The sequence below is a fragment of the Lacerta agilis genome, chromosome 7, assembly GCF_009819535.1.
Source record: "Lacerta agilis isolate rLacAgi1 chromosome 7, rLacAgi1.pri, whole genome shotgun sequence".
Taxonomy (NCBI): Eukaryota; Metazoa; Chordata; class Lepidosauria; order Squamata; family Lacertidae; genus Lacerta; species Lacerta agilis.
Genome location: NC_046318.1, coordinates 37,595,571 through 37,615,129, shown reverse-complemented (window position 1 = coordinate 37,615,129; position 19,559 = coordinate 37,595,571). Strand labels below are relative to the sequence as shown.

Here is a 19,559-nt window from a genome sequence, read left to right as displayed (position 1 = left end):
ACGCAGCGACCTTTCACCCACAGTTTTAAGGGCTGCGGTCGTTGCCTGACCATTGAGCGAAGCCACTGAGGTATTTTAGCCATTGCCTCGGCCGATACCGAGCGGGATAGCGTTACACCTAGTGGGTGTGGCGACCCCGGAGACGCAGCTTTCTTTCAGCTAGCCGAACAGCACCGACCGCCCCGATCCCACCAGCTTTCCCTTCATGGAGGGAGAGCGTGGGAAGGGAAGTTTCCTCCTCTGGAAAAACCAGCGCAGGACTTTTGAAGAAATAAGGGGAACCGCACCAAACTGGGCCCACAAGACGCCGCCAGGGTTAAAACGCGGGAAGAAGAGAAATAAAAAGCTGCAGCAACTCCTCTCCCTCATACGCCCCCCCCCGCCTCGAATAATAATAATAAAAAATAATTCGCTACCTTTCGAAGAGAGCAACATGCCAGGCGCGAAGCAGCGGGCGGTCGCTCTAGGCTCACTTCTCTCCTCCCCTCCACTGACCCCCATACGAGCAACGTGCCATTTGCAGTCCCAGCTCCTCCGCGAGGGGAGCGCGCTACTGCTGCTGCGCATGCTCCTCGCGGGGTACCTCTGGGGCTTGTAGTCCTTCCCGGCCAGCCGCATTTCTTGCCGCGTCTTGGTGGAGAGGGAAAGGGAGGCACGCTTGGCACGTACGCCAAAGTAGGCGCGCCCGCCCACTTCTTTTCGGAGGAGGAGGAGGAAGGCGCGCGCGGGTGACCCGGATGCAAAACTGCGCCTTGTTTCCTGAGAGCGGGACGGTAGAAAAACTCAACTTTGGCGGGTAAGGAAGGTGGCTGCAGCAGCGGGGCCGCTCTCAGGGTCTGAGGTCCGGGGCAGAGAGGCGCCGGCGTAGTCCTCATGGCAGGGCAGTGTTAGGCGCGCTGTGCCGGGGATAAGTTTGGGCCTACGCCGTCGCCTCTTCCTCGCACCGTTTCTTATTTCCGAGGCCTTAAAGGAGAAATGGTCGGTGGTGGGGGAGGGGAAGATTTGTGGCTATTTGGGTAATAATAGCGGACCTCTCTCTCGCCTCTCCCTTCGCCCTGGTGTGTGAGAGGCCTCTGAAATCGGGGGCGGGGGGTTTCCATGCAATGGGACCCGGGAAAGGGAGCGCCTGTAGCTGCTGGGCCCGACAGCCCTGCATTGCGGGGCCCGTAGTTTTTGCTCGCGCTCACAATGCGCTCCGGAGCTGCGGTTTCAAATCCTCGGTTCAGAGCGATGTGAAGGGCTACTTACTTCTGCTTTGGCCTGGTTCCCAGGAAACTTAGGCGGTTTTCAGTCTGAACTTGATTTTTGCTGGGAGTCATCTTGAGCTCAGCGGGGCACCTCCTCCCGCGCCTTTCTCGAGTAGGCGTGCATGGCATTGTTGGGGGGTGGGGGGTGGAGGTGGTCGTTCCCTTCAATAGCAAACTCAGCTGAGGGGCGCTAGTGGGATTGTAGACAAAATGGACCACCGAAACAAATAGAGATGAGCAGCCTCAGGGAAAACCCAAGTTTGCAGGCATACAGAAATTAATAAATAGTTTGTATGGTAGTTAGGGTGAACCTCACGGTCCCCTCCCCCAGCTGCCCAGTGGTCACATAATACTAGGCGGGGGACACAGTAATGGAATAGATAGACCATATTGGAAGATAGCATAATACACAAGAGAGCATAATAATGCATATTGCTAAACAGCCTGTTTGTCTTTAGAAGAAAGGCCAAGGGCTTTGTGGGAAGAAGTTTGGATTGCTGAGATAGATGCTTTAAGTAGATATTTCCATGAACTATTTTAGTTTTCTCAAGGAAAATGTAAATGCCACCTTGAGTCTCCTTTAGGCTCAATACTCACATGATTACAAAAAAAAAAAAAAGATTTAAACATCTTGGAATTCAAAATCAAGTTAGGCTGAATATGAGCACATTTTAGCATACCAATTTTAAACATAACAAGAACTCCATTTAACATGCAGTGGGGTCTGAAGACTTGTCTTACAACAGAAAAAATATAACTTTCTGTTTGCAGATATTTATAAGACAATAATATTTATCGGAAGCATGGCTGAGTTACTAGACAGCGGAAAGAAAAAAAGAAAGAAATTTGAAGAAGCTGATAGCGCAACTGCTAAAGACTCAAAGGCTGATTCCTCTGATGCAGATGATGGTAAAACTTCTAGTACATGTGATGAAGATAAGGGAGATGGGAGTGCTCTTGATGAGAAAAGACTGAAAAAGATGAAATCTGAATCTGAAGAGGTTTCTGCAGATAAAATGGTGAGTGTTTCAGACAACAATTTTGAAGTCTTTTCTCTTTTAAGCATTTCTGCACTGTAGGCAGAAAATGTCTGTTTAGTTGTAACACACATTGATCAAGGTCATCAACTTTATATACTGATTGAGCCAAGGAATTTTTCTTCCATACCAACATGACTCTTTCCACAGGCTAGTGTTACTGACACAGCCAGTTTGGGGGTTCCAGAAGCTGGAAAGAACTTGGTTGAAGAAGCAAAGAGAGATGCTTCCCCAGACTTCGAGATAAAGCCTGCTGTCACGGTGGAAGAAAATAAAGCAACAATAAATAAAGAATATTGTGACACAACTGAAAAGGGAGAGGTCAGTGCTGTGGAGAGCAGGAGAGCAAGAAAAAGAGGGGGTCCTGATCTTGACCAAAGCCCAACAAAGAAAAGAGTAAGTGTTTCAATAGTAGTTCTGTCTTTATTCTTGAGCTGTAGCAGCACTAATAGAAAAAAGCTACTCTTTATTTCCTTATTCCAGGGATGTGTTTCCTTATTCCTCTGGATGTTTTTGGACTACAGTTTCCATAGTCCCTTATTGGCTATGCTTGGGGCTGAAGGGAGTTGGAGTCCAGCAACATCTAATGGGTCACAGGTTTCCTACAGACTTAGTCTTTGGTTGCATTCATGTGTCATGATAAAACATAGTCAAAGAAACAAATTGTGATTCCTGATTTAGCATTACATCTGAGCTGACGATCTTATTCTTGCTTTATGAATTGCATGTGAAGCTAAGGTTTGATAGGTCGTAATGCTAAACAAGGGTTCATAATTCCTTGATCACATGGGTGGAGAGTAAAGCAGGAACAACCTTTATGTTCACAGTAAATGATCAATTTGTCTTAATGGTATGCAAACTGAGCATATGGATGATCTCCAGTTAAGACTGCTTGCTTGCACAATGGGACTTGCAGTTTCTCTTGGTTCTCCAGCCGGGTATCTACAAGTTCTAAAACAGATTTTGGGAAGGTTCCTCCAACCCTAGGGAGATTTTGGGAGCACACCCAGCAGGAAGTGGGAGAAAGGAAAAGTTGCACTGCATAGGTCAACTCCTGCTTGTGCTACATTGGATCTCGCCCTATGTGGTGTTTAATCTCAGGAATTTTGTATGAAACGGTACTTTTATTCCTTAAAGAAATCCTTCTGGGTGGGGTAGGAAGCTGGACAAAGCTGGACAGAGTTCAAGGTAATCTGCATGAGACAAGCTATTATTTTTATAGTGCTATTAACTTTCCGAGGTTATTTAAGTTACAGCATTTCCAAGGTTTTTTATGTACAATAATTTGTTGATCATCTAGTAACATTCTTATTTACCAAGTGATTTCATTCTAGATTTCTACATCAAAACCAGATACTCTACCTACAAATCAGTAGTGTTGTTTTATGTTGAGTTTGTGTAAAGCTTATTTTTATGTGCTGTTCATAGCACATAATGCTACCACTATTGGGGAAGGAATAGAAGTAGGAAGTTAGAAATGTAGGTTGTGAAGATGGTAGAGTCATCAGGTTTTGGATCCAGAGCTGCTGTGTGCCTTAAGTAGCAAATGAATGCATATAAAGCCTCATATTTTTCACTTTATCTTTTATTTGATGTTCTTGTGCAGCATACTGAAACTGTAGCAGCACATTATAATAAGCTTGAAGAAGTTGGATTGGAACAGCGTAGTATGAGTCGCATTTTCTATCTTCGGAATTTTAACAACTGGATAAAGAGTGTGCTCATTGGTATGGCTATATATTTTCAAATATCTATACTTCTAGTGTATTCATATTTTCAGATGCTACTTTGTTGGGATTGAAGAAAAAGCTACGTTAGTAGTACAGTTAGCTATGGTGGGTCAAATCTTGCACTTGATTTTTGAATCCCAAATATGAAACCTAATATCACATGTTTACTCAGTACAGTGCTCCTTAGTGTAATACTAACTTATTGTTTGAGTGATTTGAGTGAATGCTATGATTGAGTGTTTGACCAGGGCCTGGAGTTTACTGGATGATACTGAGCTAGCTTCTTTCTCTAAGCTTAACCTGCCTCACAGAGTTGTTAGGATAAAATGAAGGAGAGAACCATGGATGTCACCTTGAGACAACATATGAATGTAGTAATAAATAAAATAATTATACTATATTTAGATACGTATTTCCTACATCTATCGGGGTCTCTGGCTCTCAGTTTTAAGTGCTATGAACTTGTAATTGTAATTGCAAAATTATTGTGAGCTAAACTACAATATTTTTTCTTTAAGAGATAACAAAAAATAGATGCAAAACCTATACATTTACCTGGGAATAAGTTCCAGTGAATTCAGCATAACGTATTTCTGAATAGGCATGCATAGTATAGTACTGTAAGTGCCTTTTCTATGCTTACATTTTAAATTTATCTCAAACAAATGAATTTTCTTTGCTTTTAGTGGAGTGCAACTTTTTGTTTAAGTTACTCATGAGATGGTAAAACTCCCAGAATTACAAAAGGAAATGCACAATAGATGTATTTTTTTTATTTATGCTAAAGATTTTATGTGTCTTTTCTTTCCTAGGTGATTTCCTTGAGAGGGTGCGGCAGAGAAAGCAAAGCATTGCAGTTTTAGACTTGGGATGTGGCAAAGGTGGGGACTTACTAAAATGGAGAAAAGGCAGAATTAGTAGGCTTGTATGTACAGGTAAGAAGGCAAATTTGATATGAACAATGTACCTTGAGTTTATTATTCATAAAATTCAATTTTCTAGAAACTAAAAATTCACACTGGACCTCCATAGAAGAGTCCTGCTGCTTGCCTGAACCTACCAGCCTTGCCATGGTAAGGAGACATGGAACAGAGACTTAGTGGATTATTTTAAGGGTTTGGCAGTTTCATTTTGTTCTGTATCTTCTTCGTAAGGAACTTGATTTAAGCACTGAATCACTTAATATTTGGAAATGCATAAACTGTTACTTCAGTTCCAACTATTTAGCAAAACTGGTCTGCAATGCCATAAACCAGACTTTGCCAACCTGTTGCCCTACAAATATTATACAGTGGTGCCCCGCTAGACGAATGCCTCGCTAGACGAAAAACTCGCTAGACGAACGGCATTCGCTAGCGGAAGGCTGCCCCGCAAGACGAAAAAGTCAATGGGGCTGCCTCGCAAGACGAAAAAAAAAATTCGTCGCGAAAACTAGCGGTTTGCATTGGTGCTTCGCTAGACGAATAATTCGCTCTACGAAGACACTCGCAGAACGAATTATTTTTGTCTAGCGAGGCACCACTGTATATGCATTTCCAATTAGGCTTGACAAGCATAGGATAATGGAAATTGTAGTTCAATAGCATATGGAGGGCCACGTGTTCAGCATTGCTGCCATATATGGTATATGATATACCATTTGTCATCTGCTTACATTGAAAAACTCTGCAATTGTCTTTAATTTAGCTGTTGGCATTCCGGTACTGTATTTTCATAGCAAGTTACAAAAAAATAAGTTATGCAGAAACAATAACAAACAGAATGTCGCCTCCATCTCTTACCAATTTGCTGTGTTTTTATGCTAGATACGCATTCCAGGGCTTGACCTTTGGAAGTTGCTATTTCATTTAATTTGATTGCAGCTTGAATTCCTCATTGTTTCAGCTTAAGCTGCTTGTGCTTTTAAGTTCAGGTATTTTACAATTATTATATCCTGTTGTATGGCAAGCGCTATTTTTTTTTCTTAGTAAAAATTCACTCTGCAAATTACTTAATTGAGATGGCTCCTGGGGTTGTCTCCAGATTTAATGTAAAAGCAAACTATTTATCTGTGAAGGCCTCTACTCAAATAGCTTCTTTAACTCTGAAAGACGAGGTTGCAGTGATAAGAGTGGTTTTCAAGTCTTGTTCAGATATTGTTGTTTGCTTTCAGGAATACTTTCTGCAGCTATTCAAAAGTCTAAATTAGTGGTTTCCAAGGCTGTCACCCCTTATACAGTGGTACCTCGGGTTACAGACGCTTCAGGTTACATACTCCACTAACCCAGAAATAACGCTTCAGGTTAAGAACTTTGCTTCAGGATAAAAACAGAAATTGTGCTCTGGCTGCGCAGCACCAGCGGGAGGTCCCATTAGCTAAAGTGGTGCTTCAGGTTAAGAACAGTTTCAGGTTAAGAATGGACCTCCGGAACGAATTAAGTACGTAACAAGAGGTACCACTGTATATCTATTCACTGCCTGCTTAGTATAGCTGACATGATTACTGCCTTTAGCTCACTAACAATAAAGGGCAAAAAGCAATCCCAGTCTTGACCTAGAGATGGCAGCACAGCCTCCTTTTTGTTTTCAAAAACATGTAAATAGTTGTGTTAGGTAAGCTTTCTTATAAAGTTTTTTATGGTAAGAATAAAATTACTGTTAGTCATTTTCTTCACAGCATTAAGAATTCAAATTGGAAGTTGTCATGTTACAAAAAAGAAGTGTACTAAATCATTTTTTTTTAAATTAAAAACCTTGAGTTAAGCCAAGAATGTGACACAGCATTAGTTTTAAGAAAAACACACAACTCTTCCTAATTTAAATATTTAATATTAAATTATGAAATCTTTTTGCACATAAGGTGCAAATGCTTTTCTTTGTTTCTTAAGTGTTCTGGTTATGTACAATGATTTTTTAGTATACCCTATGCAGATCTCTGAGTAGTTGTGATAAGCAGTTGCCAAATAAAATATTTTTAGCCTTCAATTACTATATACTCACCTTCTCCTGCTTTACAGCTTTCTGAAGAGTTTTTTGATTATGTGTTTTAAAAAAATAGATATTGCAGATGTTTCCGTACAACAGTGTGAATCGCGGTACTATGATATGAAAAACCGTGGTCGTCAAAATGAGAGAATATTTAGTGCAGAATTTATAACTGCTGACAGCACAAAGGTATAGTTATTCCATGCTTCTTAAAAATTACTTGAAATTTGTTTTATATAAAAATAAATGGCTGTCTAAAATATCAATGAAGGGAAAGGTTAGAAAACAAATGTGCAGAAGTAAACCAGCCATTGCATTATTTTCTACATGATTGCATAGTTAAAGACAAGGTCTGCATGAAAGTATTACTTCTTTGATAGGGTCACTTTATCAGGAACTCTAAATAAGTTAATGTAACTATTCTTGTATGTGCTGTAGTGCAGAATTTTGCCTAAAAATAATTTATCTCCAATATTGGTGTTTTCTTTCCAGCAAGAAATATATTTAGTTTTAGTTTTAAGTTCCTAAAATTGGAGATAGGAAAATATAATGGGTTACGGTGATTTAACTTGCAGGTTGTCAGTTGAAAAGAGCAGAAAAATAATCAGAAGACTTTAGGTTTGCGCCTCCTAGATTAAAAAACTGTCTTTGTGGTAAGCATACTGGAACAATGCAATTGTTTTCCCGTCCCATTTTTTTCCTGACAGCAAAAACAAACAATTCTCTTCCGTTTGTCTTAGGAACTTCTCTACAAAAAGTACAATGATCGAAACATCCACTTTGACATTTGCAGTTGTCAATTTGTGTATCATTATTCTTTTGAGACATATGAACAAGCTGATATGATGCTTAGAAATGCCTGTGAAAGACTTTGCCATGGAGGATATTTTATTGGCACAACTCCAGATAGCTATGAACTTGTGTAAGTGTGTATGAATGATGTTTTTAGGTAATAATTGAGGGTGGATACTTTTTAGACTTCGTGCAGAATATTTACATGTGTAAGCTTGTTGAGCATTCTTGGAAGAACTAATGTTGTACTGATACATTAGAATAGCACAGTCACCCACCTTATACACCTGCAAGTGTTTGTTAGGTCTCTTGTCTGCAGTTTTTCCACACTTTCCATCCCACACCTGCCTCAAAATACAACAATTAGGACATGAAAAGGAATAAACTTTATCCATAGGTTTTGCCACACTGTAGCCACAAAGAAAGTCTGGCGTCCTCAATAAAATTCCACGCCCTCTTCTTGAATTTCCATCTTTTGTCTGCAATAAGTCTGGAGATTTTATTCTACTATCTAATAATTCACTTGGTTTTTGCCAGCAAACGCAAAGGCCCCTCTAGTCCAAATATATGCAGTTTAGCTAGATGTGCATTCTGGCAGGCAGGGCAGAGTATCTTGGTCTGCCATAAATATTGGAAGTATTATCATAAGACAGCTGAAGGAGGCCAGCCAACCTCACAGGTGCAGTTCAAAGCAAAATTATCTGACTGGCCCAAATATTTGGTTCATCTTTTTTCTACTTATTTAAATTCATAAAAATGAATTAGGGAGATATATATTACTGAAGTTACTTGATATACGGGAAGTTAATTTATTATTGCTCTAAATAGTCCCGGGATAGGATTTTATCATTGTTTTACTGTATCTGACTTCATTGGTGAGGTTAGAGAGATGTAAACAGGCCCATACTGTTGTATTAACAAAAGAGTTAAGACGGTTGTGTGGGTTTTTAATTCCTTGTCGATTTTTTTATGCTGTCATAGAAAGCGCCTTGAAGCTTCAGAAACAGACTCTTTTGGGAATGAAATATACACAGTGAAGTTTCAGAAGAAGGGAGATTACCCCTTGTTTGGCTGCAAGTATGATTTTAACTTGGAAGGAGTGGTTAATGTGCCAGAGTTCCTGGTCTATTTTCCATTGCTGGTAGAGTAAGTTTTTATGTTTTACCTTTTATTGTGTGTTTGTAAATGAAAAATGGTTGATAGAGGAGTGCTATGTCAGCTTTTAGCCACTTGAGCTAAAATGTGGTAATATGGAGGTTGGTCCTTCATATCCTAGATATTTGAACAAAATCTGACATGCCCTCTCTTCTAACCACCTTCCTTTTTCTTGGCATCTTGGTTCTACAGGGCCATGGTATCCAGTTTTCTCTTCTATACTGCATAGCTGTTTTGCTTCCTTTCTGTGCCAGGTTTCCTCTTCTCCCCTGCTTATTATTTCCACTATAATGGCTGTTTTCTGGTCTGTGTTTACCAAGGCCCTCCTGAACCTATTACAGGTGTATCCATAGCTTGGATACATTGCCACAGTCCACATTGTACTGCAAGGACATGACCTACACAAGTATGCATTGGTGCCAAGAATATCTAAACCCCCAAGCTGCACTTTCAGGGTGTGGTTGCTGTTATAGTTGGGCATCAGTAGGTGTATGCATGCTGTACTGTGTATGTATATACAATAATATGTACGTATTTTAAATGTACTGTCATTAATGTTTACATTAAGTAGTGGTGAATTTAGATGAGTTGCAATGTTTGTTATGATCTTACGGTGTCATTGTGACACAGAACTAGTTTTTGGAAATTTGAATGATGCTTTGATGATCACTCATAATTTGTTTTGTGCTAATTAAGCATTTATATTTCTAACAAAATTTATTTTTCCTAGAATGGCCAAGAAGTATAGCATGAAACTAGTCTACAAAAAGACTTTTCAGGAGTTTTACGAAGAAAAGGTTAAGAATGAAGAACATAAAATTCTTTTGCAGCAAATGCTGGCATTGGAGGTTAGTTTTCAAATGCACATAGACAGATTTGTTCTAATTGTCAGCCTTGTCAACTGTTGCGTTGCTTTTTGATAAACACTGCAGTAATTCTAAGACAAGTTAATTTATATGTTTACTTAGGCTATACCAGTTATCCACCTTACATTGCATTTGAATGGGATTGTGTTAGGTATGCTTTATTTCATGTACCCTGATATCTTGGTGTGTTCTGTCAATGTACAATCAGTGTGCAGATAATTACACTGCAGTTACATTTCTCATTATAAACATGCTCACTTGGAATTGTTGTTTTGATAATCTGTAGAACAATAATTTTAAGTTGAAGTACTTTGAATCCCTCCATTTCAAAACTTTTGGCTCATTGTCCTACTTCTGCAATAAGTAACAATAATTAAATCATGAGCATTAGAAATCGAAAGGATATTGTATTGATACAAGTGTTGGGCATGTTTAGCCTGGAGAAGAGAAGACTAAGAGGTTATATGATAGCTATCTTCAAATACAGTGGTACCTCAGTTTTCAAATGTCTCGGAAGTCGAACAGTCTTCCAGAATGGATTACGTTCGGAAACCGAGGTTCCACTGTTTCTAAATGGAAGGTGGAGAAAGCTTGTTTTCTACTGCTCCGGTGGGTAGGACCAGAATCAATGGATTCAAATTACAAGAGAGAAAATTTCTGACTAAACGTTAGGAAGAACATTCTAGTAGAATGGGCTCCCTTGGAAGGTGGTTTGTTGGAGGTTTTTAAACAGAGGTTAGATGGCCATCCATCAGGGATCCTTTCGCTGTGAACTAGATGATTTGTATGAAGCTGTGTCTTACACATCCCAGGCTGTGGTCTGAGGACACTCCTTTTGTAAGCTAAGCAGGTCTGGATTTGGCCATTGCATGAAGCATGCTTAGGAGCACAAGGGGAACCCCTATGAGTTTCATCATACAAGAAATCAGAGCTATAAATGTGGAATGTAAGGTGACAGTGTTGGTGACACAGAATACATCTTTCATTGGGTCAACTACTAAAATAGTATTTGGGGGCTTACAGTTGGAGCTATTATGACTGGGTATAAATACCTCATTTCTTTGTCACTGTTAGCTCACGGGCAAAGTAGGCATCAGTACAGACAGTTTGTGTCTGAATTTTCATTTGGGCAGGTACACAAAAGTATTTTTTAGTTTGCCAGCCCTTGGCTATATTTGCAGTAATTCTGTATAATCTGTTTTTTTCAGAAATATCCTGCTGATGAAAGTTCCAGGCTGGTCTCAAATAAAAAAGAGGACTATGAGCATGCAGAAATGCTTAAGAATGGTGGGAAAGCCAAGTTACCCCTTGTAAGTATCAAGTATCCAGTTTCTGGAGCAGATCAGGCTGCTTGCAGCCCACTCTTTGCCTTCTGTGTCTCAGCACTTGGCAAAGCTTATGCATGTTGGGTTGGGTCCATGGAACTGAAAAACTCAGGATAGTGCCCTGAAAACTCATTGATGGCCATGTGCTAAGTGGAATGGAGCATACTTTCCTGATGGCGCCATTGTGAGGCAAGAAGTAGTGACAAAAGCTGGCCACCAATGGTGCTGCTGGATCTCTGTTCTTTTGTTTTGTTTCTGCAGAATTATGAAACTTCTATTGCCATTCTAATGCGCTTGAGTACTAGTCTCTCTTTTTGGGCTTTAGAGCAGCTGCAGGGAGGTTTGTGCAGAAAGTGGCCTCTCGTGTTGCTTTGAAAGTTTTCAGCCTTGAAAGGAGAAGGAAATGTGCTATATTCCCTTTTGTTTGGCATCTGAACTTTGGCAATTACAGCAGACTTATTTCTGAAGAGATATTCTGTAGTCATAATCTATGGTGCTCAAAATCGTATAGTATCAGCCTTGCAAATTAATATATAAAAGCTATTAACATCTATAACTTTACTAGCCAGCCTTCCCACCACATACTAATGCAAGCCATTTGCATCATTAAAATAAAAGAGAAACTGCTTGATTACAAAAACCTGTGTCTCCTTCCCTGAATGTGCAATCAGACATAGCTATGTACATAATAAACCCGCCCCTTTTACAGTGAGATACTTCAACTCACTGGTTGATCACCTAAATGTGCTAACAGACCTTTCCATTTCAATGAGAATACTGAAGTACAGTGGTGCATGTTTTGGCTTTCTGAAATCTGAAACTATTATTGATATCTGAAGCATTAAAATATAGCAGCAGGAAGGAACAGTTTGTCCCTGGATATATTTCCCCCCCTGCTAATTGCTTAAAATGTATACAATAATTTGCTGTCTGTAAATGTGACATTTTCTTTCTTTCAAGGGAACCCTGAGTAAATCTGAATGGGAGGCAACAAGTACGTACTATAACTGATGTTTAAATATTACTATAATAGTTCAGTATTGTATTTTATTCCCCCAAACCTGTTCTATAGCTGTCAGGCTAGTTTGTTTTTAAAATGTAAGAATTTCTCCAGCAGGAACTTTTTATGAGGGAATCTGCTAAGGACAGAGTTTTCAGGAAAAACGGGCGATACATAGCTGCTATGTAAAAATCCCTCTAGATCACAACTTCATTCAGCTCACAAAGTAAATTTAGTAGCAAAATTGTTAGCTGACCAAGATTTGTTCTTGGCTGTAGAGCTTGTGGTAAGTGAGGCTAGAGTTTAACCACAAGCCCCAGTTCAGATGACGTGGTAAGCCAAATGTTGGTTTAGCTGCTCTGGGAGCAGAAAGGACCAGACGGTTGTTGGAGTGACTACAACTTCTTCTCTGGGAATCTGCAGTTTGGTGATTTGGCTTACCATGGTGTGTGAACCAGGCCAGTATTTTTTCTATTAGATATAGCCAGACAGCTTTGGTGCTAGAATTTTTTTGCTTGTCTTTTGATTTTGGAGGCTCATAATAGCTGTCAGAGCTCTAATGAACAGAGTCCTGTCCTGTGTGTGGCCAAATACTGGACCAAATTGGGTTGACCCAGAATTTGGCTGGATCACGTTTGGAGCAGCCACAAATCATTCCGAGTTGGATCAGATCCACCTAAAGTGAAGTGGTCTTGGCAGTAAGGAGAGAGAGGGGAGAAGGAGAACTGCAAGCATCCTGAATTTGTCTTCTTTCCCCCTCCCAACTGAATGTTTAATTAGGATTTAAACCTCTGCCCAACCACCTTAATGTGCAAGGCCCTTGCATCAGTTGAGGGGCTGGATTTGGGTGAGATTGGTGGAACCCAAAGCCCAGGAGCACCACTGGAAGCCTTCAAGGCCCTAGAACCAGTGGCCTCAGATTGGCAACCCTTGCTCTAAGCTCTATTAGATGGTTATATGTTGTCAGACTTGGTTGTTTATGAACAGAAATCTTTAAAACAGGAGAATGTTAATGATTTCTTTTTCATTTTTTCCAGGTATATATTTGATTTTTGCCTTCGAAAAGCAGCAGTAAAAGAAGACCACAAAAACACAATTGAAGTGATCTAGCATCCAAAGTGACAACTATTTTATATTTTTATGTTTAAAAGTGTGCAGGACACAACCAAATTGGGCAAGCTTACCTATGGTTTATGGTTGACTGTCTGTGACAGATGGAATTTTGCTTTGTGTGTCTGTCTACACACACACAAAAATAATAAATACGTTTTTTTTGTTTGTGGGGATGGTTGGGTTCTTACTTTTAACAAAGGATAATTTTCCTGAAATACTTAGTTTGCGTTCAGATGCATTGGTCCATTACTGACTGCTTATAAACCTACAGCATGACAGTGATCACAGGGTGAAGAAATTATAATGTAGCTTCCATCCAGATGGTAATTCAGCTGTTGCCATACTCTTTCAATTCCTTGATAAGCCAAGGTTTGAGCTGCCCCAAAGTTTTGAAGTGGTCATCATGCAACAAGTGTTTATTTGAAATCGCCTGTTGTTCTGCTTTACAAAGTTGCAGACAAGCAAATTAGTAAATGTCAGCTGAATTCAGAACCACTGCACTCCATGGAAAAATAGCTGCCCCCATTCCAGAGCTATGTAACTGGGTGTCTCCTTTTAGAGGAGAAACTTTTGTCAACCAGTTTAAGTGAATGACAATGTGCTTGCATGCATGTGAGCTCTGCATCAGAATGCCAGACATCTTTCATTGGTTGGGCTTTTTATCGCCACTCCACAGTGCAGTATTTTCAGTGTTAAATAATTGTGGTTGATGTGGCAGATGGGAAGTATTTGGAGGAACATGAATTTTGTTGTTTGTGCTCATTGGTGTGTAGTTTTTCATAGTATGTGATCAAGATTAAATAGAATTCTGTTCTGTACAAGTGATATGTGTCTGAGTTTTATTTCCTTATTACATGACTGTTTATTCAGAATGTTCCAAAGAACTAAATGTGCAAGTAGCAAAACAGTCACTAAATTAACCCTTAAGAATTTTTGTCACAAAGAACATTTGCAAACTAGCTAAGATTTGGAAAACAGCATAGAAACACAGTAGAAGAAAGCTAATTATATAGGGTGAAATTAAACATTACTGTGAGCCATTTTAGTGAATCTTTGAAGAAGAGATACTTCAAATACTTAGAGGAAGAAAACTGCACATCAGAACTGCTTTGCATGTCATGATTGTCCTTTGTGCATGTTTGTATCTTGCTGTGTGTGACACAATACATAACTACATATATATGGTAAAATACATGTTTGTGTTCATTGAACATGATGGATATGTGTAAAGAATTGTTAATTGAATATTGCCCATAAGATTTAGGCTATATAAATTCATGTCGAGACATATATCCTAAGGAAGCCTAATCAGAGCTCTGCAAAAGCATCCAGTCTTTTCAGTGAAAGCAAAAATCTTTTGTTAAACAAGAACACGAAATACTAACTAAAGGAATCATGGTGGGAAGCACTTTGCAAAGGCAGAAATCAAAGAAGAGCCTAAGATGTCGGGGATTGAACCTGGACAACTCTTATTGCCTCTGAACTTTGATTAAACTCCATTGTTGGAGGTTACCCCTACCATCACTTGGTTTACCATGTGTATTTTGCACCAATCGCTGGTGTTTTCTAGAGATTCCCTCCTGAACACATGAAATAAAGGAGACACAGCTGTAACATGTAATTTCAATTATTCTCTAGTAGTTATTGAAAATTGCTCTGAAAATATACTGAAAACAGTGAAGGGAAAGCTACTCACCAAGAAAGTTTCAGCTTTAAAAATGGGCAGTTGTTAAATGATTTTTCAAATATTTCCACAGCTTTATCCAAAATAACATGTTGGAGAATAACCTTTGGCCAGGAATAATAACATATTTGATATACTTCTGACCAGAGGTGATCCTTGTGCCCTTGGCAAGGAGCTGTATCTGCTCCCCTTCTCCGCCCAGAAAAAAATCGCTTTGCTGCAATAGCCACATTAGAAATTACTACATTTTACATGATCCAAGTACTTGAAACATCTGGAGTGAGGGCAAGGAGGAAGGGCGAATGAATAGTGAGCACAAAATGGTAGCAGATGGAGGCAGAGTTTGGCATAATCAGCTGGCAATCACTTTATTTCAGCTTTAAGCTCATAAAACAAAACTAAGACAAATACTTGAGCATATTTTGGAGAGAACATTTAACCCAAGGTCTGGGGTTATTGTCTATATATAAATAAATAAATGCAGAGATTCTGTTATCCTCAAAAGCTCGCTGTGCCATATCCAATCACAGGCCTTACCTCATGGCCTATATATCAAAAGTTTCATGCTTTCAAGCAGCAGAGCCCTTTTATGTATGACTTCTGAATCATTCCAGGCAAAGCAAAAGAACATAAACATGAGATTTCTATAGCACCATTCAGGCGTATAGATGAAAAAAGCATTAAATAGCACTCTTACATTTTGACACCCAATATGATATACCCATTGATTTCTTCCTAAAGAAAGAAGTCTCCAACAGGTATTAGCTGATTACTAATTAGCATTCACGGTTATGCTGCTTTTCAGTTAAAAGGCACTCAAAGTGAACAACTTATTAAAATGAAATAAAAGCAATAGTAAGGCTATTATGAACAATCAAATTAAATAAATGAACAATATGAATAAAAACGAAAGCAGAGCAAAAACAACTGCCATGTTGTTGCCATGACTTATCAGCAGAGGGAGGGAGATGCTGTTTTACTACCACCAGCTGTTTGGACCTCCATTCTCCTCCTTGTGCTTGGCTTTTGTGGGTGATGTTACTGCCAAGCCAACCTGGATGGCCCTTGTAGTCTCTTCCAACTCTATGATTCTATGATTGTGTGTAAAGAAGGAGGGTGCCTTGATGGGCTTCAGTATGTCCTGCCATGAACCTCATTTAGAACAGAGTCGGGTCAAGGCTACCATCGTCATAGAAGCGCATGCAGCATTGTTAATGTCTAGACTGGTAATGACTACTTTCATGTTAAGATTATTATTATTTAAATGCTGATAACTTAAGTCCCATTCACAAATTCCTCACCATATATTCTTCTGGCCCCACCCCAAACAGTGTTGTGCCTGTAGCTTCTTTGCCCTCCTTGCCTCAACATCTTTGATGACAGGTCTCAAGGGCAGCCTGCGCATGTTCAGCTGAATATGTAGGCCTATAGACTCCCCTTTCAGACATTGCGTTTGAGGAGAAGCAAAGGTCAGGAGGGAGGAGCCTGTAGGTGTGGACATAACTCAAATTCAAATTTTATTGCGGCTATAAGCCCATAAAAACATAAAATATGTAATATATAACATAAAGTTACAGCAAACCATAGACCCTGGAGTCATAGGGAAACAAACCACAGCACAAATACAAGTTTTAAAATTGCAACCAGGGAGCAGAAAACAAAAAAAATTAGAAGTCGTGTAGTTGGCCACAGCGCCTTTTTTGAGATATGACAGAGTTTAGAAACCTTGCCACCTGCAAGGTTGTATAGGAGTCATTGTCTTGCAGGAGTAAGGCAAGGTGTGACTCAGCTGGTGACATAACCCTCCCCCCTCCACATGTTTTGTGAAGGGAGCCCAGAGTGGTACTCTGTCACACAAGATTCTTTTCCTGCAATATTACCTTCACAATGGCTATGTTCTACTCCCACTGGAGGAGGCACTCAGCATTCCTTGGTTACTTTTTAAACTGGGTTTTTTTTGTGGGGGCGGAGAGCTGCGCCCTTAGATCCTCCCCTCCCCCCGTTTTAAATTTGGAAACCTTATACAAACCTTGGTATTTCCTGAACAAGTTGATACTTCCCTCTTATTTCTCAGTGCCCCCATTTTGGTTACATAGCTGTCGTCACTCAGCACCTGAGATTGCTACTAGAGGGGGTGGTTTAATCATTAGAACAAGCCAGAGGATCGTCTCACACATTTGTAACATGCCATTTTGCCTATTGCGACATTCTGTTTTCCATGTCGCACAGGAGAAACTAAAAATTAGGGAATCATGGTTTGATTTCAGTTTGTAACTGCCGAAGTAAACTCGTGAGAATGGAATGGAGCTCTTCCCCTGGCCCTCCATGATTCTTCCAACTTCTGCATTCACATTAATTGAAGAATACATATAAAGCCACGTACTGACACAGGAGCATAACCAGTAGCCTGCAAGATATTAGGGCCTTAACATGCTTTGCTGAGCACTCAGGGAGAAATGGCAGGTATATATGTGGTCAATGAAGAATATTGTTGCATTGCTATTTCACTCCATGTTTCTATAGAATTTTCCAGGAGCCTTCCAAAAAAAACAAACAAAGGAAAATTAGCTAATTTAGGTCACCCTGACCTAGGGACCTGGGATATTGTATAGGCAGGGGTGGCTCTTTTGGTGCTCTACAGATGTTGTTTAACTACAGTTCTTATCATCATTAGCCATTCTGTCTGGGAGTGATGGGAGTTGTAGTGCAACAACTTCTAGAGGGCAGCCCATCGGCAGAGGAGAGGCAAAGGGTTTCAGAAAATAGTGCTGTCCTGGTCCACTCTTGTGCTCCTGTTCAATTTCTTTGTCTTTTAAAAATCCTACATGTGGATTACAGTTTGTCTGGATGCCATTTTTAACCCCTTGACAGAGTGAGCAAGCGTGTGAGGAATGAAAACATAGTATGCTTGGATTATCTGAAGGCTTTGTGTTGATGAAAATCAATCATCCCTGGCTTAGGAGAATGAAATAATCATTTGGCAGCACACCAGCCGTTTGTGATGACATGCAGTGTGTACAAGATGTGAAATCAAAGTCTAGGGATAAATGGTCCATTTCGACTGTGGGGAAGGTTAAATAGTGAGCTCCCAAAGGACTTTCACATATATATTTTTTAGTGAAAGAAGTCTTTAGTGTAGTGCCAAGATTTGCACACATGAATTATTCAATCCAATCAATTCCTCTTCCTATTGTGAAGTGTTACAAAAGAATCTTGCAAAATTAGGTGAATAGATAAGGGGGGGGGGAATCATTCTTATATATGCCAAATAATATAAGTGCAGTTGATACTGAGCAGCAGAGGCAGTTAGTTGCTTTTAATTTTCTTTTTAAAAAATCAATCCCATCCACTGCTATAGTAAAGTGCTGAGAGTTGTTAAAGGTAAAGGTACCCCTGACTGCTAGGTCCAGTCATGGACAAATCGGGTTGCGGCGCTCATCTCGCTCTATAGGCCGAGGGTGCCGGTGTTTGTCTGCAGACAGCTTCTGGGTCATGTGGGCAGCATGACTAAGCTGCTTCTGGCGAACCAGAGCAGCACACAGAACGCCGTTTACCTTGCCACCGGAGCGATACCTACTTGCACTTTGATGTGCTTTCGAACTGCTAGGTGGGCAGGAGCTGGGACTAAACAACAGGAGCTTACCCCCTCACGGGGATTTGAACTGCCAACCTTCTGATCAGCAAGCTCTAGGCTCAGTGGTTTAGACCACAGCGCCACCCGCGTCCCTTGCTGAGAGTTGTTAGGAGACCCCTATTCTCACAGAGCTACAGTTGCCAGAATTGTTTAACAATCAGTCCCTCTTCCCAGAATTGGAGTTGGAATAAACTGGAAATGGAGTAAAATGCCATGATAATACAGCCACATTTTTGCATTTTTCCATACTTCCGCATCAGTTTGCACTGAAACCAGGAAGAAAAATGCTTTTCATTTCCCCCTGTATTAATGTGACTTCCATTAGCAATGGATCACTTTGAGAGCTGGTGTTAAACTGCAGAAGGTGATAAGACAAAATTAGCTTGACATCCTTTGGGAGAAAAATGATTCCTTCTACTTAGGTTCTTATTAAGCTTATTCTTCTCTATTTGTCAGAAATGAAAAAGAATGCCTAATTTTCATCTCATTCTTTGACGGAATGTTTATTATTCTGTTCTAATAGAGAATGTGTTCTCTGAAGTGCAAATGACTTAATACTTTTCCTATTGATGAGAAGCGTCTGGATACTTCTGCATATGAGCTGTGTGGCACTATTATATTGAAATCAAGCTTTTATTGTATCATTTTTCTAGGTTTACTATGACATACTCAAGTTTGTCAGCTAATCTGGTATTTTTCTTTTTCTTTTTAGTTCCCCAGAAAATTTGAGTATTTGATGACACAGCATACACATTAAAATGATTTCACTTGCCACTTTGAGATGTGAATTGAGACCAAGTTCTCTGCTGGTATAATACATACTAAGGGACAATTATTTAATCTTATAGCAAACTGCTGTTCAATTCTAATTTTTTAAAGCACTCTATAAAGTGCTGTAATTCATGTACTTAGCTTAAAGAGTTCAAATAGCACTGCAAACTTGACTGGTTTTGCTGCTGTGCTTATCATGAATTGTTTTCATAAGTGTTCGGGACACGAGGGCTTTTGTTTA

At 39.9% G+C, this 19,559-nt stretch overlaps 1 protein-coding gene across 2 annotated transcripts; it reads left to right on the top strand.

Moving 5' to 3' along the window:
- Window positions 1–695: 695 nt before the first annotated feature.
- RNMT (RNA guanine-7 methyltransferase) lies at window positions 696–14,054 on the top strand. Of its 2 annotated transcripts, none has more exons than XM_033154831.1 (12): window positions 696–796; window positions 2,019–2,266; window positions 2,435–2,680; window positions 3,891–4,011; window positions 4,827–4,949; window positions 7,052–7,167; window positions 7,719–7,900; window positions 8,752–8,916; window positions 9,656–9,773; window positions 11,000–11,101; window positions 12,077–12,110; window positions 13,154–14,054. In XM_033154831.1, exons 2-12 carry the CDS (start codon window positions 2,051–2,053, stop codon window positions 13,189–13,191), a joined length of 1,461 nt encoding a protein of 486 aa, XP_033010722.1. In that variant the 5' UTR covers window positions 696–796; window positions 2,019–2,050; the 3' UTR covers window positions 13,192–14,054. The 2 variants fall into 2 exon arrangements, with proteins under 2 accessions (XP_033010722.1, XP_033010723.1); XM_033154832.1 differs by having other exon boundaries at window positions 705–796; window positions 2,148–2,266.
- The last annotated feature ends 5,505 nt before the right edge of the window (window positions 14,055–19,559 follow it).

What these genes read in the sequence shown, in the direction of transcription:
- RNMT (XM_033154831.1), top strand. Translation starts at nt 2,051, where the DNA reads ATGGCTGAGTTACTAGACAGCGGAAAGAAAAAAAGAAAGAAATTTGAA. An exon ending in AGCAAATGCTGGCATTGGAG is followed by an intron (nt 9,774 to 10,999) that starts GTTAGTTTTCAA and finishes TGTTTTTTTCAG; the next exon opens with AAATATCCTGCTGATGAAAG. An exon ending in GGAAAGCCAAGTTACCCCTT is followed by an intron (nt 11,102 to 12,076) that starts GTAAGTATCAAG and finishes CTTTCTTTCAAG; the next exon opens with GGAACCCTGAGTAAATCTGA.